General features: G+C 40.3%; 1 protein-coding gene across 1 annotated transcript; it reads right to left on the reverse strand.

The window, feature by feature from the left end:
- Positions 1-663: 663 nt before the first annotated feature.
- Positions 664-24,404, reverse strand: nampt2 (nicotinamide phosphoribosyltransferase 2). Its single transcript, XM_031277248.2, has 11 exons — positions 24,102-24,404; positions 17,229-17,364; positions 14,906-15,009; positions 14,686-14,814; positions 13,776-13,934; positions 9,945-10,075; positions 8,350-8,575; positions 7,549-7,668; positions 5,209-5,349; positions 2,340-2,465; positions 664-1,391 (listed from the first exon to the last, which is right to left on the reverse strand). The coding sequence occupies exons 1-11, from the start codon at positions 24,147-24,149 to the stop codon at positions 1,239-1,241; spliced, it is 1,473 nt and encodes a 490-aa protein (XP_031133108.1). The 5' UTR covers positions 24,150-24,404; the 3' UTR covers positions 664-1,238.
- Between the last annotated feature and the right edge of the window lie 1,499 nt (positions 24,405-25,903).

A 25,903-nucleotide genomic window follows, 5' to 3' on the forward strand; every position in this document is an offset into this window, starting at 1 on the left:
ACCGACTTGAGCGTACGCTCTGCGCGTGCACAAAACGTAATACGTCTCCATAGCAGCAGGCGGCGCTTCTCTGTATCGTTTCCCAGAAAATGAAAACCGGCAGCTGATTGGACGAACGCGTCACGTGGTTCTTTTTTCTCCGGAAATTCACAGCCAGACTGATTTTCGTCAGATTTTGAGCGGCTCATCCGCTCGCCATTTCCGGGTCAGTCCCGACTGCCCTGTCTCCGACTGAACACGTCGGGTCGGCCCAAATGAAGGCCGACGGCTCCTCGGACAGCCGACGGCACGGAACACACCGAACAGACTCGAGTCACTGACCTCGCCAGATGGTCCGACGGCCGATAATCGGCTCTAAAAGTATGTAAAAAAATACTCTCACTCTCACTTTGGCATTGTTGTTGCTTTAGTGAACTGGAGCTAAGTGGCTAAAAGAGGCAGGGGGGTACGTGATTGGCTGAAAGGAGAGAGGGCGGGGACATCACCACTGTCCTGAAAAGTGACTATGATCATGCGATTATTATGCGATTATGGAATAAAAGCTGACTTATGATAAAGGGCACTCAAAATGTCTGTAGTAGAATAAAAATCAACTCCTATAAAAAAAAAATAACACAGGGCAGGGAAATAACATTCCCTCATAACAGGACGTGAGTTTACAACAATTTCTTCAATTATAATTATGTCAGTGAACCAAATTGTTGGTTCATTTTAGATATTTTACACAATTCATGCATATGCTTATTCATGTGGAAATGTATTTTGTATTACTCAATAAAAAACACTAGGGCTTTCTGTGCTTTGTAGGCCAAGTGGCTTCAGAAATCAGGAAGCAGAAACAACAGCTATGGCTTCTTTGACTTTGGTTTTTTGTGTGCGTCACTGTTACAGCGCAGCACTATCTGCTCAGTTTGCACAACTGGTCACTGTTTCGATGTCCATTTATACACTATACATGTGTTCTGCTGATAAGAGGCTGCCACTGATCATAAATCACGTATTGTATATCAAGCACTGGTGCTATCCCCTAATCGCTGAGGATTACTATAATCAATAATACCGTATTTATATTTTGTTACAGTAAATGTTAGTGTCTTATGAGAAAACAGCTTAAACTCCCCTTCAACGTGTTCAGTTTATACTTAGATGGGTGCCTTTCAAAACCACGGCAGTCTCCATGCCAGGGCGCCCTGTTTTGAAACTCTATTCTCTGGATGCTGAGGGGCTCTGGGGTCGATCTAATGAATCCCGTTGATGATGTGCAGCGGCTCCTGTTCACGGTTGTGCAGCGTGGGCACCTCCTCGTCCTGCAGCCGAGCGTTCTTCCTGATCTCCTCCAGGGAGTAGTCCTGCACCAGACTGCCGTTCTCAAACACCGTCACCAGCAGGTCCTGGAGAGCCCAGTGCCACAAAGAGAAGTCATTAAGTACATGAGGAGGACGTTTGAAGGTATAGTGAGTGATGTTAATCCGATGCACTTTTTGTCAAATTCAGCGAATATCTCCTCACGGCCACCTAGCTCTCTATTTTCTGTGTGCGCTGGAAAAATAATAATCCAGTGTTAATACACAGCCCTGGCTGAGTAAATGGAAAACAAACAGAAAGGAGTGCATGAGACACAAAACACTATGTCAGCCAATTGGCAACAGGCGGCCTCAGTTGATGGTAGAGGTGGTGGTGGTGGTGGTGGTGGGGGGGGGGGGGGGGGGAGAATGTGCCGACCGGCCAGTAGTTATCTGTCTGTGGATTTGGGGGGGTGGAGCTTCTGAAGGGGCATGGTTGTATTTGTTTGGCAGTTGAGTTCAAATAGCAATAATCTTTGTGCAGAATCACTCTGTGCACCTTTAATGGCAAAACAGTCAAACACATTTAAAAAGGTACAGAAATAGTCTGGAATTTGGCATTTAGTTTAAAATGTGCCTTGTGTGCTCTTCAGGACATTTATATGGAATAAGAAAGAAGTCCTCGAATCCGCTTATCTCTGCTGGGCTGAAATGTCCCCCATCTTTCAATAACTGATCAAAGACGTGTAATGAGAAATAGTATCACATGATCTGTGATGTGTTTTATCAAACAGAATACAATTCAAAAATACTGCTTGGGCAATCAAAAATAAGACTCCTGTTCTCCTATGGAGCCGTCTACCAAGTGCACATTACACAATATTCCAATTAGCTAACACTTTTCAGAAAGACATGCCCTCATCCTGCTGTCATGTATTATTTCACATTTAATGCCTGGAGAGAGAGAGAGAGAGAGAGAGAGAGAGAGAGACACACACACACACACACACACACACACACACACACAGAGTACAAAATAAAAATGCCGGCACTAACCTCCTCAGGCTTGCCGGCCCCTCTCTCTATCGTCTCTAAGCAGCCATCAGAGTTTCTCCTCAGTGATAACTGACCCCGCTTTGAGCCCTTGGTTGGGTCGGTCACTGGCTGCTTGTAGACGTCCATCTGGAAGAACACAGAACACAAGCAAAGCGGAGTTCAACTGTCTGCTCAAAATACTCCTGAACACACTGAAACCCAGTCTCTGTGAGGATTACTCACAGAGACCATACAAGAAAGTGTCTTTGGTGGATTTATTCATTTTCTTCAAAATTAATTTCTAATCAACATGTTCGTTACAGATTTAACAATTTATACCATTAAAGCTGGAGTAGACGTTTTATTTTTGACTTTGTTTGGGCAGAAATTCCATCATAACCTTTCAGCATATTGTAATTCAAGTGGTCTGAGAGACAACTACAGTAGACCACTGCATCTTTTCTTTAGCTCTGTATTGTAATGTAATCTAATGCAAATGTTTATATTTTTATCTTTGAAGTGTTACACTGCTTTTATCATGTTAAAATCTTTGTCAATCCACTGTGCTGTGAGGGTAAGCATACTCACACCATAGCTCATGAATGTGTGTGGCCACGATAGATTTTGGGGAGAAAGATGTCGGCAAAATGACGACGACTGGGCTGAGTGTAGGCTTCCAAACGGCTGGTCATTTAATGCGATGAACTCCATTTGTTTATGTATGCACCAACCACCAAGGAAAATTCCACTTAAGTGTAACTTATTGTGGCAATAAACCCTTTTTCGGAGTCAGATTTAGCTTTGGCGCTGCCCGTGGAATATTTTATCCCTTTCTCAGACCTGCGGTTATCAACGACTGAGTCTTGCTGGTGGCGGTGTATCTTTCTTTGACACGGTGCGATACTCCCACACAGCCGACATTTTCTTTTACTGTACACAAACCACACGTGCGCACGGCACCCTTTGACCTCTTATGTCATTCGCCAGCATCATGTCCAGTCACTGACTTCTTCTCCAAACCAGCAGCTACAGTAGCAGCATATGCTAGCGGACTGTTGTCCGAGTGGGTAAATGCCTTCTTATTTACAGATGCGCCGATGGCAGTCAACGAGACGGCCGATACAGATGTTCTGCCGATAAATCGGTGCATCTCTAATCGGTTATTGTCATCCTTTGCACTACAGAACTGTGTGTTTGCACAATAACAGTTATTGTGGCAGATCAGAGTTGAAGCAGGATGTAGCTCTGCCAGGTCTACTTCACTTAAGTCTGACTAAGCCTCAGATCTACAAAAAGTCTGCACAAGTGCCCATTTAGCTGGATGATGACTACTGTTGTTCAAGATAACTGCATCCAACATTAACAATACATTCTAAAACTGCACTCAAATAACACATTTATTTATTTTTTATTATTTATTTATTATATATATGAGGAGGGTATCCAGCTTATACCATGGTCACTTGACAAAGAACAAAAACTCTGAGGCCATTCGTTTATATTTTCATGGGTTTTGCAACGAAAATCAAAATCACATCCCATAACTCAGCTTTACTCAGGTAAATCCTGGTAACACCTGAGGGTTTGACTAATACCTGGAAAAATAATTCTCGTCCTATAAGGTTCTTATGCAATGCAAACATTGTTCACTGCTCCAGTACCTTAGATACGACCTGGCAACCGCAGAAATCTATAGTCTGCTCAGCTCAGAGAAGTCTTCAGCTCAGACAGCTACGAGCCAAACGTTAGCCAGCTAACGCTATGCTAGCAAGACTCAAAGTCAATAACATTGTGTATGCTTACCAATCATGTGACAGTATGTTTATCAACAAGACAAGCTAGCTTTCAGCCATGACATTGTCCCCAAATCAACATCAAGATTTTTAGGAATGAACGATTCTCCATGTGTACCGCAGCCTGAAGTAGCGATCTGACCAGCAAACGGGATGAGAGGTGATCGCTGTGAAACAAAGTCGGTTCGGACAGACTGTGTAGCGTAGCTTACTTCTTGCAGCTCGTGTGTTAGCACTTTCGTGCGGTGTTCAGAGGACGAGGCACGGAAGGACTACACTCACATTCTTTCTTTCTTTTAACTTAGCGCATTCATTTAGAACGGTAAACGGTCAGTTTCACCGGAACTCCTTAGTAGTAGGGGTGTAAATTACATGTTTTATTACGTCACAATATTATTCAGATTCTTAGGACAACAATACAATATGTACTGATATCACAAAGTCTGCCACTATACGATGCCGATTCGATTCAATTCAGGGGCCTGCAACCGAGACGATGCATAAGCCAATTTAAAGCTATAGTGCGTAGTTTCTGTCGCCCTCATGAGGAATTCTAAGTATTTACAACAGAACTGTTGGCGCGTCCACATGATACAAGCCTTCCATGACCGCACACCGCCCCCACACAGTTGCTAGTAGCCAAGGAGGACACGGAGGATTAAAAAAACATGATGGACTCTTCAGAAGAGGTCATTATCTTCACTTGAGTTTCTGATTTAAAATATAATTTGACAATATCATTACTGAGCTCTTCTAGACGTTTAAATTAAAAACAAAATACCCTTTTAAAAAAAATAATATATATGAAGTGGGAATTTCAAAATAAAGGCACATCTTAAATATGACGATATACACCAATATTTTCACTTTGTATAGATAATATTGGATCGTGAGGATTGAATCGATATATCAATCCAGATGGATGTATCGTTACACCCCTACTTAGTGATCTAAATCACTTTTTAATGGACACCCCTGCAGCCAATCAGAATCGAGTATTCACCCATGGTATGAATTAACAATAATCTGTTGATGTTCATCCGTTAAAGTCAGTAAATGAAGTTTGAAGCACTCTTAAACAAGGCCATTCTACCTACCCCCTTGCCGTTGGTCTCCACGTAGCTGCACTTGAAGGCACAGTTGAGTGTATCTCTGTTGAGTTTCTGAAGCAGAGCGCTGCCACAACCAAAGAAGATGTTCTCAGCACTCCATCCTTCATCACTCAGCTTCTGAAGAATCTACAGGAAACAAAAGGAAAGGAGGCTTTAAATGAATTCATTAATTTACCGGAGTTATAATTATAAACGTCTTGAAGGCAAGACAGCGGAACATGAACTGTCTCGTAGTCAAGGCAACTGCACCTGTTTTTTAAAAGGATAAGGTTGACTTTAAGAATTGTTTGATGGACCATGACAAACACTCACTGCTAATATTTGGATATTCAGTAGAGCATAAATCCTAAAAATGACCACCATTTTAATGCATCTTCAAAAAGGTAAATACAACATTTTATTTGTTTTATTGTAACAGTTTGGGCCATCATTCAGATGACTTAGATTTTACCTATCAACTTCTGTGCTGAGATCTGGGGATACTGTGACTTATCTCAGTCACAGTTTATCACTAAATGAGCAGACTGGTTTCAACCAACCCAATTTACCAAATGTCATTTACTTGGAAATGAAAACAAACTTGCTCTTCTGTACTGTAAAGCTGTGGCTTTTTTTTTTATGAAAGTGAAACAGTGACAATTGGTGTAGTCTGTGTCAGAGATCTTCAACAGGGGGTCTGGGACCCTTAGGGGGGTCCTTAAACCTACTGAAGGGGGGCCTAAAGTTATTGTTTAATCTTTTTTTATTTACAAGAGTCTATATATATATATATATATATTAGGGGTGTGCAAAAAAAAATCGATTTTAGATAGATATAGATAGATAGATAGATAGATACTTTATTAATCCCCAAGGGGAAATTCAAGGTCCCAGTAGCTTACAGACATTACACACAACATACACATACATCATAAACAGGATGATAAAATAACAAACAAATCCACATGAATAATATGGACAACAAAAGATACTAAATAAACTAAATAAAAAATCCACATGAATGTGCAAAGGGATGCAAAAGATATATATATATATATATATACATGGGAAAAGTAACTACATGTACATACTGTGAATCATTTTTTAATCGAGAATTGTTTTTGAATCGAAAATCGATATTGAATTGAATCATGAGCCAAAAAATCAGAATCAAATCGCGACATTTTCTGAATCGTACACCCCTAATATATATATATAAACACGAGTCCAACATATTATTAGCAAAAAAAAAATAAATTGGCCTATTTGTGATTTGTTTTTAAATGTACACAACACTGATGACTGGCTACTGGCCTGTAGGTAAGCTAGCCACTAAGGTAGCCAATAGCAAAAAGTTCAGTCAACAGATACAGGTAAGCTTCAAGGATTCACTTTGCTACATGAATGTTTATCATTAAAACATGATGTATAAATATATGGATGCCAATAATTAATAACCTTAGTATTGTATAAAAGGTCTGTATAAAGGCTTTAGGCCACCCTACATGTTACTGTAGGCCCAGTTTAATTTGCAACTTCATTTTATACAATATTAGTAGTAGGGAGGTCCCTTCTCTCTTTCAGCCAAGGGGTCCTTGGCCTAAAAAACAACTTGAAGACCCCTGGTCTATGTGTTGCCTGCTGAGCTGTCCATATTACCAGTTGGACTCTTATGGCACTTACCCACTGCTAGTACCAGCTCGACTCGGCCGCAGTGCCCCGTCCTCCTATTTCCATTGCAGATTTAGTACCACCTCATGCGTGAGGCAAGCGTGGCTGGTCGTCATAGCGACGCCGCAGGAAACTGCCGTGACCTAACGCGTCACACACACAGAACGTCGAAGGTGTGTTGTTTTTGATTCTCGGCATGTGGCTGTTTGCCACAGCCAGAAGACACATTTTGTTTCATAAGAAGCTGGAGGAAGCAAAAAAAAACAAAACACCGCTGGCTAAACTATTTAAAAATGGCGGGTTTGTTCCGGACACCCCCAGTCTGTCGCTAGCAATGATGACGCAGTGATTAGTGACGATTCTCTCCGACCAATCAGTAGTCTGCAGGTTTTCACGTCACCTTTTGGTATCGCCTCAGCTCGCTTGGAACCTCGACGGAGGTGATACTAAAAAAAAGTACCTGTTGGCAGGTACCAGGGACTTTTTTTCATAATGGAAAAGCAAAAAGGCGAGTAGAGTCAGGGAGAGTCGAGCTGGTATAATGTAGTGGAAAAAAGTAAGTGTAGGGGTGTGAGTTTCCCTTCAACTTGGTTGGGTAGGGATGTCTCTAATAGCTGAAGTAATGATCAAAACAGGAGGGAGTACGACAAGTACAACAACAAAACGTTTTCTCACCTCGTCCACTGAGCACAGGTCAATGCCGTCTCCCTGAATAATCCGCAGATAGGAAGGCAGAACCTTGTATCCCATGGAGTTCAGAGAGCAGCCAAAACACTCCTCCAGAATCTTGATGACCTACAAGTGGCATTCCAATGATTTTATTTTTAGAGTTGGATTCATACATCAGCCGTGTTAAGTTGGAGCAGCCTGAACATCTTACAACCTCAGTTAATCTACATCGAATCGTCAAAAATCAAGTTAAAATTAGGGCTGCACAATCAATGTTATCGATTTTATCTAAATTGCATTACGGACTAGAGCAATATCCAAATTGCTAAAAAAAATTGTTAAAAGCAACATATGTGTCAAACCATTCTGAATGAAGTATTGTGGTGCTGCAGAGACGTCTCAGCCTACAAATCTTATCCTACAGACTACAGAGCCTCGCAAAAATCATACTATAATTATTTAATTTTTTAAATATTTTACAATGAGAATGATACAAAAAAGATCATTACCTCCAATATCGTAACTCATATCTCAATCACAATATCAGTCAAAATAATCTCAATTAGACATATCCCTGAAATCATGCAGCCCTTGTTAAAATACACTTTTTTTTTTTTATTACAACAGGAATATACAGGAATAACAGTTTAAGCCAAGAACATTCAGTTGATTAGTTGAAAATATATAAAATGTAGTTGTAAAAGTAAAAATTAAAGGCAGAAATCCCACTAATATGCCGAGATTTTAAAAGTTTTGGATATCTGTGTTTTTGACAACAACGCTGACTGATCCGGTCCGGTTATTCACCTCAATGAGAGTCTCTGCGGGGTCTCCGGAGTCGGGACGGATGACCAGACACGAGTCCTGGCTGCGCTCCATGACTCGCTCCTTCAGCTTGTCTCCCCAGATGTGTTTGCAGGCGTTGAAGATGTCGTAGCTGTCGCTGACCACGGACACGGGCCCCGAGGAGAACTGGTCCAGGACTCGCTCAAATGCCTCCTTCTCCCGGCCCCGGCCCCAGGAGATGATGGTGCTGATCGCAGGAAGGAATGAGATATTAATACTGGTTCTACGTAGGCCTGTCACAATTATTACATCATTCTCTAATCGCAATTTCTTTTACATAATCCCTGTTTCTTTGTTTAACCGCAATTAATTGCTAACATTAGCTAAGTGCCTAAGGGGTATGCCTGTTGATGGTAATTGTCAGTTTTATGTTCATTTAAGAAGAAAATATGTTTTATGATAATAAAGAGGTGTGTTTTACATCATAAGCTGTGTACCTGTGTTATTACATTATCTGGGTCACATGACACTGATATATAACCCAAAGATGTATTCTGGGATTCAGTCAAAACTTTCATTTGTTTGCAAAAGTACTACATTTGACTGAAACAGACAATTATAGTTTTAATCGCTATTATTTCTGAGACAATTAATTGTACAGTAACATTTGGAATTGTCATAGCTCTAACTGGTTCTAACATTTGAACATATAACCGCCGATGGTGTTTCCTCATAGTTCATTAACAACTGAACGGTTGCAGACTAGTGACATTCATTCTATATTAAAAGCCAAAACAAAAAGAAGCTGCACGCAGGATGTCGCTCTAATTGATTACGATGTTGCCAAAGACTACAATTATGACGTAAACATTCTAATCCGTGATTTAGTAGCAGTAGAAGTTTAGTTTATTTTGAACATGTTAAAAATAAAAAAAGGTAAAGATAAATAACAACATGTACTGTACATTTCAGCACAAGCAAGAAAAAAACAAAAACTAAATACTCAGCAAACATATCTTTCAAAAGTATTGTGAAATGATTGAAATAAGGATTCCCATGTTCAAAAAGGAGTAGGAAGACGTTGTGTACCCCCCTTTTTCTACTTTTATGCTTGTATACAAACAATTTAATTATTTACTTGTTTATATACGTATGTATACATACACATACATGCATCTATACACACTTACACGCACATATACATATGCATACCCATACACATGCATACACACATACATATACACATTTGGTTTTCTTTTCCAGCTGTCACCTACGGGTGTCCATTTTTCATTTTTCATTCATTTTTTTCATTTTGTCGGTTAAATCAAACCGAATAATAAACTACCCACACTAGACATAATATATAATCCCAAGAACAATACAGTCAGTACACAATACAATCAGCTCAAGTCCTTCTCGTACCCATTCAATATATTTATTTTAATAAAGTCTCTTTAAATTGCTCATTGTTGCACTTGATTCCATCTCTTCACTGCAGCTGTTCCATAAATTAACTTTTATTTGAGCTTTTTCACAAATTTACATGTGTGTGTATGTATGTGTGTGTGTGTGTGTGTGTGTGTGTGTGTGTGTGTGTGTGTGTGTGTGTGTGCTACCTGTGCTCTGCTGCTGGAATGGAGAAGCCGGCCATGGGGCAGCCATAGTAGCGCTGAGCCATCAGCAGCCCAGCTACTGTGTCTGTACTGCAGAAGTTAACCAGGTGAGCTGCTCCACCCAGTGCTGCAGACTGGAGACGAGAGGTGGAAATGATCAATCACATTGCTGTTAACATGGTTTCTGTGAGCTCAGTTCAAACCCAGGCACAGTTCAAAAGGTTCATAATTCCAGCAACCGCCGATGTGTAACAGGGTTATCACATCCTCATGCTTTCTGTGGATTCATTTATGCCAGACCAGCATACTATGTATCACTAATGGGGCGACGCCCGCGAGCTAGTTCAGGCAGGAAACTCAAGCTGCACCGCTGCATTCACATGTGACACGCTTCAAACTCTGTATCATTTACCAAACACACCCCATTAAATTGGCGGTCTCTTTAAGCTGCGCGTCAATGGTGCTGCTGCCCTGCTCCCGTATTGCTGACTGCTCTGTAAGCCCCACCGTCACCCCAGCATCCACCTGCAGGCTCCGGCCAGGGAGAAAGCTACTTTATCACCATGATGATGAGGCCACCAAACTTAATGTTCTGCTGTTATAATAAACATTTCAATCGTGAGTTGTCTGACTGAACTAGGTTTGGGAAAAGAAACCCGGTTCCGAATCAGAACAAGGGCGGAGCGATTCATCCTTTTCAAATCGAAATCGCGATTTGAAAGAATGTGATTAGCTAAATCGTGAAGACGGCCATTAATCCAATGTGCAATATTTAGTTGAATGTTTGGCGTTACATTTGGTTTAACATTTTTTTTGTCCCGCTTTTTATTATATGTGCTGTTGTTTAAGATAAATGCTGGAAATATGTTACATATCACAGTTGTTGACAGAAATGTCCTATTTTCAGTGGATTTTTCATTTATTTTGTATAACTTTACAGTAGAAGGTGCAACATGTTTGAACTGAGGCATATCAGACGTTTCAGTTTACAGGAAAGTACTGATATTTTTTTATTGGAATTGTTTTATTAGTATAATAACTTTGGCTTTTGTGATAAATGTTCTGTGTTTGACTGTATGAAGTGATTTGTGTATATAAATATGAATTGTGTAAAAGTTTTTTTAAATTATTTTTTTCCATGTGATCTATATTCACCCCGCCCCTCAAATAATCTGAATCGTCAAAATCCAAACAATACCCAACCCTATAAAAAGGTGTGTGTGTGTGTGTGTGGGGTGGGGTGGGGTGGGGGGGGAAATGATGTTGGGCTGGTGTAAAATTACAAAAAAACATGATTGGCGGCATGAGAGGCGGTGACTTCCATTATGGTGAATGCAAACAATGTAAAATGGCAGATGGCAGAGCATTTATTGCTTGGAGTCGCGGCCACTTTTTTGTTACTTTACACCCACCTGACATAGTCTTTACAGCTCATAAGTGACTAAGAAGATTTGTCTTCTATCCGGTAATTTTGTCTTTGAAATATTTGTCAACACATATTCACAATTCTTACGAATGACAGTGATAAAAAAATTAGGATTCATCAAGTTTTATTCATTAACATTTGAATATTTTCGGTATGCACTATTTTAAAAACTGTCTCACTGTTTTCTGAACTGTGTAATTGGGATGCAGTGGGAGGCCAATGTCGAGGTTTTGCCTACTGGGACAGGTGTAGGTACATTCCTGAGCTATAGCTTGGGACCATTATAGAAATCTGTTTGTCAACTGATGTCAGCCTGTCACTGGTCAAGGAGACAGCAAGTCTGAAGACCATTAAAGGAAAAGCTAACTACAGTGGTGCTCATAAGTCTATGAACCCATGCTAAAGTTGACTAAAAAGAGGAATAAAAAAAAAAAATCATCTTTTGGAAATTGAGTAGAGATTGGCATGGGGTACTTTCCATAAGATCATCTCTCAATGCAAATCAAACCAGCTATTAGGCTAACTGAAATAAAACCATGCCAATCTCTAGGTATGGTGAAGGGTATGTGATGATGTGGGGCTATTTTAATTCCAAAGGCCAAGGAAACTTTATCAGGATGCATAGTATCCTGGATCCATGAAATAACTGGCCTTTAAAAATAAAAATCTGCCTGCCTCTATGGGAATTTAACATAGGGGTGTACTGACTTATGCCCCCTGTATTTTAAGGAAGAACATTTATTTATTTACGATACATTATTCATTCACAAAGAAAATTGGTGTCCTTAAAAGGTTGGATTTTTCCTAATTTTTTTAATTAAGGCATCAAGATCAATTTCCAAAAACATGATTTTTTTTATTCCTCTTTTTAGTCAACTTTAGCATGGGTTCATAAACTTATAAGCACCACTGTATGTGAAATTGTATAGAGACATGCAAAAAGCTTGTCATTGGTTATTGAGCATGGCTGTTGTAAAGGAATCTTTTCATTGGTTTAGGAGAAACATATCCATTTGGCTGCTGCCAATGAGCATAGACGTCTTGTGCTGTAACAAGTATAAAATCCTTATGTATGCACTATGATTCTTTGGGAGACGCTAGGAAAAACTGAACTGATAAGACCTTATTGTTTTTCCTGGTGGCTTCCGTGTGATTGATCACATCAAATATTTACAATATATCACCCTAACTATCTCTCTGTGTTCTCTGTGCTTTTGTGTTCAATTACTGAGTATCTATGAATAGGTCAGTAACAACATCATCGCCATCAGGGCTAAGCTAAGCTAATAAAGGTGCTTTAAGTTACCAGTGAGAGGAGCTCCAATGTAAAAAGCTACTGATTCTGTCAGTAACACTGCTGATTCACTACATTCAGCCCAGCTAAAGGAAGATTTGCTCTTTTATGAACGGAGCAACTCTCTTATAGAGACGCACATAGACCCTCCTCCAAAGCGTGCTAAAGGAGGGTCTGGCTACTCCACACAGCATTCGGGGATGGGAGGAAAACGTGCTCTGGTTTAATGGCATTTCTTTAAACCAATCACAATCGTCTTGGGCGGTGCTAAACTCCGCACAGAGCCGCTGCAAAATAGTGGTGCGAGAGAAAACTCAGATTGGACAGATAGTCTAGCTAGCTGTCTGGATTTACCCTGCAGAGACCTAAGGAGCAGTCAACAATAGTCCTCATAAATCCACCGAATTTAAAATTCCAACACAAAGAAAGCGGAAGGAAACGGAAAATACGTACATGCATCCGCGGAATTTCCTGCAGCGCCGGAGCAATCCCGGCAGTGGAACGCGAAGGATATAGACTAAGATGCACATAACAGGGTACCCCCAGGATTCTTCAAGTTCAATTTAAGACCTTTTTAAGACTTTTAAGACCCTGTGTGTACCCTGCATAAACACACTGCTGCTGCCTGGTTTAAAAGGTGGGACCTATGAGAATCCTCTTACCATGAAACACCTTCACCAACTCAGTGGCTCAGTTGTACAAGAGATTAAAAACTGAACTCACATTCCAGCTTACTATGTAAGACTTTCCCTCTTTCACTGAGTTCACTGAGTTCTCTTAATCTAATAACGTGACCAGAGAGATGTCATGCAATCATTTGATGACATCAGCGTGACACCGCTATATCGCAAAGCAGAGATCACATTTTCAATCTTCTGTCAAAACACAAACCAATTACACAACGAATGATGAGGAATTTAGGAGATTCTCTAATCCTTAGTTATAGTTACAGTGATTATGAAGACTTTTTTTTAAGTGCACAGAGAGTGCTTGTAATACAGCACAACATCAGTAGCGGCAAGAGTTAGAAATAGAATGAGAAACGCCATTAGCTTTCTCAACCTCAAAGCTGGTTTCTCACTAAATCCAAGCAGGGAAACAAAGGGTTGCTGACCTCCTGTGAGGAGACTCCTCTGTAGCCAAAATCATGCAGCTTCAGGTCCAGACCTTCCAGGCTCCCCGAGGTGGCCTTCAGGTGCTTGGCCAGGATCTTCTTAAACTCCCTGGATATGGTGGCTACTGTGATGGGATACCACATCTGGACCAGCATGGTCTGCAGTCAGCAGATGGGTGTGGGGAGAAAAGAGAACACACAACCTAGTGAGTGATCAGTCGGTGAGAAAATGGCAGGAGAGGAGCGAGAGACCAGGAGTTGAAGAGAAAGACAGGGGAGATTAAATGACAGTGCTGCAATACTGATGTCCTGTCAGGTCAAAACATCTCTCGTCTGAGGGAAAAACGGTCTAAATCCCTATTTGGAGAACCTTTACAAAATGGGGTTGGGAGGTTATAGACATTATCAATGGAATTCCATTGCTGGGCAACAGCCTCACCCCTTGTTAACTTCCCATGTCATGACCTGGCTCAAAGGTACGACAAAATGTGGAGAACACATGTTTAATTAACCCAATTAAATCAAATTCATTTAAATAAACAAAAGGTAAACGTGCTATCAGTTTGTCAGTAATGTGTGTAGTGTACGGATGTGTGCAGGGGTAGCAATGTTAGAACGCAAAAGTACTCAACCAAAAGTGCAAACAAACCAAGCAACCTTGAGGAGGGAGAGAGAAAGAATGACTGCCCAGGCACTCCTATTAATGGACATAGCCATCTTATTTCATTATTTTGTCTCGTTTGCTGCACCGCTTCCTCATTTTCCAAACTATGGAGCGGGCCGAGGCCCAAATCACAGAATGTGCGTTAATCGTGCATCAAAACAATGTAGCGGCGTTAAAATAGAATTTGCCTTATTATCGTGTTCAACTTTTCAGAGCCCTACTAAAAAAACACATTTCTGGGTTTACCTCAATGTAGTTGGTGAGCCAGTAGAATTCGGGATCAGTGTTTTCCACAGTGAAGAGCACGTTGCCTCTCGGGATAATCCTACCCTCAGGCACAGCTTTGATCCGGATAGGAAGACGGCCATCGTGTTTCTGACACAGTAACAAGCAAATTTACTTCAGATGAAATATAGGGTGATGAATCTGTCGAGACAGACTGACAGCTCAAAGTCTCTTTGCGTACCTCGAGGATTTTCCTCCAGCTTTCCTCGTCGAACACAGTCTGTCTGAAGTGCATCTGGTAGAAGAGCTTGGCTTCCTGAATCTTCTCCTCGGTGACCACTTGGCCTGTGGAGAACAAACTCAGTCACATGTAGGAAAGCTCAACGGCCAGGAAACTGCCTAGTCTGCGCTACGATAAAATCGTCAGTAGGTAGTAGGGCTGTCAATCAATTAAAATATTTAATCACGATTAAATCGCGTGATTGTCCATAGTCAAAGCCTCGAAACACCCACACAGATGATTTAAGTTATTCTGGCTGATTAGACCTCTGCTCAGGTTGAAGGTGGGCCGGAGCGCAGATGGGAATTTAGGCTAAAAATCTTTTCTACCAATAAGAATGGTAAAGCTGTAATTTGTCCTTTCCTAACTGGTGCAACAAAGCTAATGAGAGACTCTAAACACACCCACACATTCCTGGGTGCCCAGGGCATTTAAAAGTGCTGTAGGTAGGATTGTGAAGATCCAGGACTTAGCCAAAATATTTGAACATCGACAACTTCTCAGTCCCTCCCCCCTTTCCGCTAAAGCCCTAACGGTCTCCTAAGCCCCTCCCCCCACAAGGGAGAGCTGTGCACAATAGAGCGCGTGTGAAGAGGAGGAAACCTATCTGCAGCTCGTGCGCGGGGAAGGGAGAGGGGACGACGCTATGAAATGCGTGTGCCTGAGCAGTGATTGACACACAGTTAGACACCACCCCCTGGCCCTGATTGGTGCATCTGAACAAGGAGCTGTGGATTTACAAGCTGTAGGTGGTGCCAGAGGAGCCGGAATTTTTTTTTTTAAATTACCTGCTTCATGTAGTTCTACTCAAACATAGGGTCAGTTTCAGCAAATATGACAGAAAGTTAGTTTTATAAGGCTTACCTACTGCATCTTTAACTCACAATTAATCCCATATTCTCTTACCAACATGGGAGCGGACAAATATGCTTGCTTTATGCAAATGTTTATTATTATTATTATTATTATTATTATCATCACGCAGGTCCCGTGAAATATGAAAACTACAGTAGCTTTGAAAATAGCGTTGTGGACATTGACTTTGATGAATTGAACCCTAACTGTTTATCAGACCCCAGGTGAGACAAGAAGCGTTAGCGAACGCGGCCCCTCTGCCTCTAGTCTCGGATTGCCAGACCTTCCTCCATAGCGTTGTGGCGAGTCCACACAGCATTCTGGGATGGGAGAAAAACGTGGTCTGGTTCATTGGCATTTCTTTAAACCAATCACAATCGTCTTGGGCGGTGCTAAGCGCCTGATGGAGCCACGGTGCCTCTGCAAAATAGCTTCGGGAAGGAACTTGTTTTGGTGGAACGTGTGTACGTTCAAAAGTTGTTTAAGTCGTGCAACAGAAAACTCAGATTGGACAGATAGTCTAGCTAGCTGTCTGGATTTACCCTGCAGAGATCTGAGGAGCAGTTAACCATAGTCCTCATAAATCCACCGGAGTTTAGAACGCCAACACAAATAAAGAGGAAGGTGACGGACATCCGGCGGAATTTCCTGCGGCAACGGAACAATCCCAGAAGTGGAACATCGTGGATATAGACTACTCTGCCTCTGACTCCCCGCTGCAGGAGACGTTGTATTCCCCCGACACGCTGTATTAACGTTACGTTACCGTTTAAAACCTTTTCCAGGTTAGTGGGGATGCATACAGCTCAAAACCAACGTAGTAATGTTCCCTCAGCATTTTGTTTTGTTGCTAAGCAGTGTGTAAAATGAGCGGTGACGTTATTCTAAGGTACCGTCTATGTGCTGGATTTTCCTTAGCGGAGGTTAGCTAGCAAATAAGCCCACTGACGGTTCATAATTTGGCACAACGTTTAGTAATGACAAAGTAGTGGTCACAGTGAGTAAAAATGTGATGCAAGATGCACATTGCAAAAATGTATGAAATTGTTCATTAGCTATCTGTGTGCGATATCTGTACGCTGAACAGAATCACAGTAGTAAAACAGGTTTTATTCAAATATATATATCCAAATACTTTCTGTGAGAGAAAGGACACTAACACCATATCCTGACATGTACTTGTAAGACATATGATGCTTTTGAGATCCGATTGTAAATAAAGCAAACTGTTGCTTAAAAGGAAGTACACGCTGTATTCACTTAGGCAACGTTAGTGTTGATAGCTTCCTGTGTGTACATCAGTTTTATTACAAGGCCCTCCATTCCCCAATGTTCTCTTTAACAGCAGAGTGCCAACATATACACATTTTGTCCCCCATATGTTTCTGTCAATGCATTTCTTAGATTAGAGGGGAGGATGTGACTGTACCTATGAGGTACTTCTTCAGCAGATACTGAAGACCGAAGAACACCACTTCACTGAACTGGGAGGCTTTCTTGCGTCTGCACTCAAAGTAGGAGTAGATTTTGCTGACATTTGGAGGATACTGTTTGTAGTGTGTGATCTGAAAGACAAGAAACAGACACACAGTTGTACGTTTTGTATGTAAAAAATTGTTAATCACAACAACAAAAAAACATCTTATAATGTAATTCTAATAATCACCCTTGGTATGGCTAATGTTTATTTACCACTTTCTGATCTTATGACGCCAGACAGAGTTGTATTGTGAAGGAGCATGAAACGAGACGCCAGTAAAGCACAGTAATGACCAGCTAAAAAAAGCGTAGGATTGTGTGCTCAACGTGATGCGTGCATATACAGTAAACATGTTTCCTGGAGCCACGTGGGGAGAAATGATGACAGCTTAAAGCACAAGTCTCTCTTTGTGCTCTTGCAGCACTAATTGAATAATCAACAGCAACAACCAGTCAGTCACTGGGAGAAATCGCTTCAAGAGGCACTCACTCTACATTCTTCTGCCTCATCCTGCCTCCTACTTCATCTCCTTCTCCTTTTCCTCTGACTAACGCAGAGAACACACTCACAAGTTACCCAAGTTACCAAACATGGAAAACTCCAGAACAGGCGTCGTCTATACCGGAAGCAACATTAAGATTAGTCCTGTAAGTAGGGTTAATAAAGTGAAAAGAAAAAGGTAGAGGGTAGAAAAGTATAGGTTTAGACGCATAATAATTACATAAATAACAAATGGAGAGATGTCAGAGTGAGTGGGCTGCAACTGCTGAACAGGCGCCCTAAGCGGTACTTCGGCCCGTACGGGGACTTGAACAGCGACCCTCCGACTCCCAACCCAACTCCCTACGGACTGAGCTACTGCACCCCCTAACCTAAACAAAAAAATCTAACCATCTATGAGAGAAACATGGAGAGAGGCCTTCAGGATTTGGTTCAATTGGGGAAGTTTTAAGTACTCCATGTTTGCTAATATTGGCCATGTTTTATGGAATATCCAGGAACCGCCGACAGTGGCAACAGCTGATCAGTCATGTGAGTTAATGTTCGCTGCGCTACGTCAGAACTTATTCGGCAAAGGCATTTCCACATCACATTTAGTGCATCAATTCTTTTTTGACACAGGCAAAAACCACCTCAAGCGAGCGTAAAAGCCTTTTTTGCGCAAACTTTTATTGAATTTTGCCGTTTCCATACAGCTTTTCTAAAGTGATAAAAATACGTGAATGGCAACATGGCGACTAACGCCTACTATAGACTAGAAGACTTTAAACAGACTCTGAAAAGACCACAGTGTGACACCATCTCACATCTAAAGACAATCATCTGACACCGGGGTGAAGTTAGTTTAATGTTTGACATTCGTCGGTTGTTCGCGGACGTTACCTTCAATAGCTCCGTGTCAATACTTCCATTTCCCCCAGTTTGAGGGTATGTTGGAGAGCTTATTTAGACAGACGTTTCACAGTTTTAGTTAACTCAAAATCACCAAAAATGACGACGCAGTTTAGAGCGCAAAGAACTGAATGTCTGTCCAACGCGCCCGTCACTATAGAGGTAGTTAGGGACCGTCGTAAAATTGCAACACCACTCATTTTAATCATAAATAACTTTTTTTGTTTAACATAGAAATCTCAAACCACTTCCATTATAGAAAGTTGCAGCTCTTAAACATTTCACACTTGTAAGTTAGTAGAAAGACATTTTTAAAATAGAAAGAAAATACAGCAAATAATGGTTTGTGCACATTTCAAGATTGTAATTTTCTCATTTCTGAATATATTGACATCAAATCACCTCTTATATGTTTCAGACATACTCTCACAACTTTCACAGCTATTAGTTTGTGGGAAAAAAAAACCTTTAAAATAAGTTATCACTTTCATCATCAGTAACCTATTGTGTAAAAAATTAACTTTTGAAGCATGTCCATGTGTCTATATATATATATATATATATATATATATATATATATATATATATATATATATATATATATTAGACTATATGGAAGACCTTGGGTGTGATTCTGTTCTTTGTTTTATTAGCTTTTTTGTATTACCCTTGCTATATTTTCATAATAAGTGCATGCTAATTGTGATGATCATTAATGCAAACCCTACATTCAAAATGATCTTCAAGCGGCATAATGTGATGTCATCCATAATGTCTAATTTACCTCCCTGATCCCTCTTCCACAGAAAACAAGTCAGACAGAACAGAACAGTTCCGGCTTTCCATTAATATCATATCACAGCAAACGCTGTCTGTGTGAGGTTTTGAAAATCTGTAACCACACTTGAAACCACTTTATTTCCGTGATTCACTGTGACTTAACAAAACTGCAGAGCCGACGTAGTTTGCACCGTCCGCAGCTATGCATGTGTGTGCGAGTGTGTGTGTTTGTGTCAGAGCTCCGCTCTCTGTCAATTTTCAAAGAGGACAGATAAGCTTGAGCTTACGTGCTCTCAGGTACCGAAATTTCAACGTTTAACATGTAAAAAAGGGGGCAAATTTACTGCGACTGGATGTAAAATTCAGTCGCGCACACTCAAATTTTGCTCGCAAAATGCGACCATTTGGTCGCAGTCTGGAGCCCTGCTCCCACAGCTTACACAGCTGTAAGTTCTGTTAAAAAAAACGAATGAAAATCCATTATCATTGTCAGTGACGTACAGCGTAAAATGAATATGTAAAGGTTATTTCAACATGTTTAGCATTTATGAATATTTTCTATGAAATACATATTTAAAGGTTATCGTTTTAATAGGTTTTTCATTAATGAATATATTGACATCAAACCACCTGTAATATGTCTCAGACATCCTCTCACAACTTTCACAGCTGTTAGTTTGTGAAAAAAATTCTTTGGAAAGACCTTATCAATATCCCTGATCTGTTGGCCATTTAATGCATATTTAAAAGGTTATCATTTTAATAGGTTTTTCCTTTCTGAATATATTGACATCAAACCACCTGTAATGTCTCAGACATCTTCTCACAACTTTCACAGCTGTTAGTTTGTCAAAAAAAATCCTTTGGAAATACCTTATCAATATCCCTGATCTGTTGTCTAAAGAAATGCTCGTTAAAAAGATTATTATTTCAACACGTTTCTCATTTATGAATATATTGACATCAAACCACCTGTAAAATGCCTCAGACATCCTCTCACAACTTTCACAGCTGTTAGTTTTCGAAAAGTCTTTAGCAAATCCTGTGTAATTGTGTAAAAAAATGCACTTTTAGAAGTTATCACTTCAATAGGTTTTTTGCATTTTTCACTGTAAACCCAGACATAGCTGTAATTAAACTTTTTAGTGGTCACTCTTTATTCTTTTAATGTTTTGTTAAAAACTATATTCATTGCTAAATCATATTAGTTGTTTGTAATATACAGCTTAAGTATGCAGTGCACAGATGATGTTAGGCAGAGATAACTAAGAATCTTAAGATTCTGTATGGGAGGGGCGGGGTCATTTGAACCGATCTGCGCTGTCGCGGTGCAAGGGCTCATGGGGGAAAAAAACATGTTCTGAACTGTTTCTGTCCTAGTTAAACTGTTTTAATAATGTTCAGTCATGGTTTTGGGTGTGCATTTATGTTATCTAGGTTTCAGTTTTGTGTGGTTGATTTATTGTTTTGGTTTATCTACATTTATTGTTGCACCATGACCTAAACCCGGGTGGGGACCGATGGCCTCTGGGGGGGTCAGATAGCGTTCAATGACTCAGAAATCAGTATGTAAGTATATGTTACTGCGCCACTTAACACCATATACATCTTTCATTTTTAAACAAATGTATTTATAACATTATGTTTACTTATTTTTACTAATTCACAAGTGTGAAATGTTTAATGGCTCTCCCTTTCTATAATGGAAGTTTGAGATTTATATGTTGAACAGCAAAAAAGGTATTAAAGATTGAAAAAGTTGGTATTGCAATTTTACGACGGTCCCTAAGTACGTCTATTGTGACGGGCGCGTTGGACAGACATTCAGTTATTTGCGCTCTTAAAAAGGTGCACTATGAGTTCCTGCATGGTTTCAGCGCGATTTCATTTGTGTCTCAAATCATAGGCATCTCTCCTTGATCCGCTAGCTGCCTGTCCCCTGAATACACTGTGAAAAAGACCGGTCTCGGGAGACAACACAGGGGTCGTAAATGTCAAACAAACAGTAGGGGCACAAGGCTGTGCACCAAAATACAACAAAACACGTTCCAGCCAATCACCGATAAGATGGTTGGGGGAGTCATGACAGTTACGGAAACACGGGGGGATGACAGAAACATTAGAGGAATCGTCTCGGCTGCGCTGCCGCTTTAGACTTGTTTTCAGGGGTGGTCGGCGCTAATAAAAAGACCGGTTGGTCACCATCCAGACCTTTGCCATTTGGCTGCAGTGCAAACCTCTGAATGACATCTAACAGTGACATCTGACATTTAACTCTACTGAGCTGAGCATAAGCTACTATACAAACACAGCCTGCCCAAGCAGTGCACTGACTCACAACTGGATTTAGGTTTAGGAATTGACTGAAATGAAACTGAAAGCTTAAACAGCCAAAAAAAGAAGGTTGGGCTCTGTGATAAACGAAACTCTACTGCAATGTACTAGGGAAAAAAGGCGAGCCTTACTGGCCAAGCATTACACTGCAGTGAATTACACCAAGGCTTGCATAACAATAGCGTGCATGCAATAGTGACAGTTTTGGGGTTTCCCCTGCTATTATAAGGCTTAGGTGCAGTTTTGGGCACCATAAAGTCAATGTGAGCATCAAAACTAACTAAATGACTTTTCTCAGATCTAATGGCTGTAATCGGTCCCCAGTGGACTTTTTAAGTTTTGTCTTTAAGAATTTCGAGGGTCATTTATTTATTTATTATCTGCTTTAGCTTTTCCACCGTTTTAGACACAGATATGGTAGTAAAAATGGTCCAAAATGATGTGAAATTGCATTTATTTATTTTTATATCATTTTCTTGTTTTTGTGACTTCTGTGCAATGTTAACAATTTCGATGAGCTTGTTTGTGCTCTCTGTTGCTACCATGCATAGACTGTACTGTATATAAAGACGTACAAAGTGTCTCCACTTCCTCCCTCTGTACAAAAGTGAAGCCAAAATATGCCGGATATCGGTAATACCATCTTGTAATTTTGGAGCCAGAGTCTGCACAGTAGTGTTTGGGCGGTGGAGCCTCGATATCCAAGTCATGCAGATACACCCGCCCGACCAATCGCGAGCCAATCACAGCTGTCAATCATGAGGTTTCACCCCGTTTTTTTTATAGCATCAAATAAGCTAACTAATATAAACCAAACTGATGAGAAAAATGTACACGTGAACAAACATCAGAACATCCCATCTTTGGGAGGAAATGTAATTGAAGTGTACTTTGATTTTTTTTGTTTGGTCCATGTACCATCAGCTAACATGGACCTATGCTTATGACCTATGCTGACCAGTCACCAGGGGGCGATCCAGATGTTTTGGCTTCACTTCTACAGTCTATATGCATCAACCACTGATACCACACTGTAATGTTAAATGACAAAATGCTTTCAACCGGGCTTCTGTATGCCATTTCAGGTATGTGCTGGCTAATTCCAAAGCTCCTCGAATTCCTGAATAAAAACAATCACTGTTTGGCTCGCTTTAAAATGCTCGCTGAGTTTTCATCAAAAGTTATGCTCTGATCAGTAATTGTGCACTTGTGTACTTCAAATGTTCTACTTTTCCTACAGGCTGATTATTTAACATGGGAGGGACGATGTTACCAGTTCCACTGGTTTCGTTTTCTATTGTTTTCCTGACACTAGCTGGGTTATTATGGTATAAATAAAACTGAAACTAAAAACGAAAATAAGCAGTAAAAAATACTGAAAACTGATATCCAACAGTGACATCTGACATGTATCTATACTGAGCTGAGCAAGGAACTATACCAACACAGCCTGCCCAAACAGTGCACTGACTCCCAACTATACAATAAAAGACGAAACTCCACTGCAATGCTGTGGAAAGGTGTGGGTCACTGACTATACATTAGAATGCAATGAGTCACAAGATAGGACATTCAATTCATATTTTAGGGCCCCTTGCCATTCTGAGCCCCTGCGCATGCTCCTGGTAGATCTGGCCATGCACGTAGCACGAAGTTATCTTGTTTATAGATTCTTTGAGCAGATATGACTAAATTAAAACTAGTCTGTATTTTTCCATTTTACACTGACGCTAAGACAACGCTTGGTAAATGTGGTTAACGTTAGACAAAAACCTGTTTAGAAAAACGCATTTATACTCAGTAATACGGTAAAATGTGAGGCGTAGTTAAGGTATGGTGATAATGATAACGAAACTTACATTACATTGGCATCGGTAAAAATGTCTAACGTTACAGATACCCATTCTTTGCAAAGTCATATGTTCTCAGATAAGGTTTCATGGATTAAAACTTTGATTAAATGCGTAGGCTACGGCTGGAACTCGAGCACGGCGTTACACTCACTACCGTGTAACGTTAGCTAGGTATAACTACTGCTGGTGCCTTTCAGTTTTAACACACGTTACTAGCTAGCTAACGTTACAACGTTGTAACGTTCTTATATACGGTATGGTTGTAGCACAGCCAAAACATGAAATTGACCAAAAATGCGAGGGCTAACGTTACTCGTGATGTGCAATTGTTTGTAACTAAAACACTGCACGGAAGGTGAACGTTAAGGTTAGCGAACTTTGTCCCAAAATAAACACATTTTATCGGGAAAACCCACACAACAGAACAAATGGGGGACACAGACAAGAATACGGCTCCACTCACCTTATAAGAATCTGTCGCAAGCAATAAATTAAAATCCTGTGCTGCCATTGTTGTGGATGAATGAAATAACGTAAATGTCACTTCAGTCTCTTTGTAGCAAGTTAACAAGAGAGCGACCCCGGAACCCAGACCTCAACGTCGAATTCTTGTGATTGTAAGTCCTGTATTTCTCCAGTGAGGTCAGATCAGACGTTACAGCACCGCTTAAACAGTCACAGCAATAACGTTAGCAGAGTTAGTCATTTTGATGGTTGGGGGTTATTGTAAAGGGGCGGGTGGACAAGCGCACATCCACCCTCGTGCCTCCTTTCTGACTTGGTACGTCATGCTGCATTCAAGGGCCGTTTTTTTTTGGAGGAGATTAGGAACACTCCGACATTTTCAACGGCACGCCGTCTGATCTTCAGGCCCCCATGAAGAGCGCTCAGCCTTGCAGCCAGTTTTTGTCCAGTGGCCTCTCGCGGTATTGCAATGAAGCATCCTGACTGTATATTATTAATATTAACAGTCTATGATTCCCCCCATAGTCCACCGTCATTGATGTAAGGCCTACGAGTAAAACTGCTGCAAGGACACCTCAAACTGCAACCAGGTCAGTTGTGAATCTTTACTTTGAAATTTGAATATAAGTCAAATAAATGTAAATGAATGTAAAATAAATTGCGAATAATTAAATTAAACTAAAGCATTTACTAAAATTAAACAGGAGGGGGAGGCTTTTCCATATAATTCAAGTAAATCAACAATTCTCAAGACACTTCTTTTTTTCCAGACAAAGACAACAAATATGTTAAGTCTTTTTTAAAAGCAACACAATTTGACCTTAAAAACACGGAATGTGTGAACATAAAAATATGAATGCACAAATATTCTACTTTTTTGTTGTGCATAAAAATACCAAACTTTACCATATGATACATAATAAAGGTATAAAATGCTTTGTAACTAACCTATAGGAGCCATGTATATTTTTTATTTATGGATTAGCACCTATTATGTAATGCAGGACATCACGGGTTGGTGTGACAATATTGTCAAGCAGGACCACGGCAACAGCTGCTGCCACGATCAAGGTGCCACCACAATCCAAGGAAATCTGCGAGGCAAGAAAGCATAAGGACCCTGGGGAAGAAGCTAATTAGTAAAATGTGACATGATAACACACACCAGCAGAAAGATCTGTTGAGTGTTGCTATGGCTGATTAAAATAATCTAAATTTCCGTTGGATTTTATTTAAACTGTCAAATCATCTTCTCAGGAAACTTTACAGATACAGTATCTAGACCACACTATATCATTTACAAAGATCCAACAATTCCCACAAGAGCAAGCATTTGGTGCAACAGCGATGAGAACAAAAACTTCCTTGAAACAGGCAGAAACCTCGGACAGACCCTGGCGCTAGTTGGGCAGCCGTCTACCTCGACCAGTTGGGGGGAGAGAGAGTATCAATATTTTCAAATGCTTCAGGATTGTATTTAAATATTAATAGATGTGAAATTTTGGCCATCCACGATAATCCACAAACTTTAATTCATAATATTCCAGTCAAAAAAGAGGTTAAATATGTATGTAGTTATTATAAGATAGATAGATAGATGTATTGTCATTACACAAGTGCATAATGAAACTTTGTCTGGCTTTCTTCTTGGAGGGGAACTAAAAAACAAAAACAAATACTGTACATAATATATATGTCAAAACATTTAAAAAAAATCTGTGATGATAAAAGACAGGACAAGAGCAGCAGCATCAGAAAAACGTGACAGTAACATTTAAAGCGCATACAGTGCATATTATT

This window comes from Sander lucioperca, chromosome 6 (genome assembly GCF_008315115.2).
Source record: "Sander lucioperca isolate FBNREF2018 chromosome 6, SLUC_FBN_1.2, whole genome shotgun sequence".
Classification (NCBI taxonomy): Eukaryota; Metazoa; Chordata; class Actinopteri; order Perciformes; family Percidae; genus Sander; species Sander lucioperca.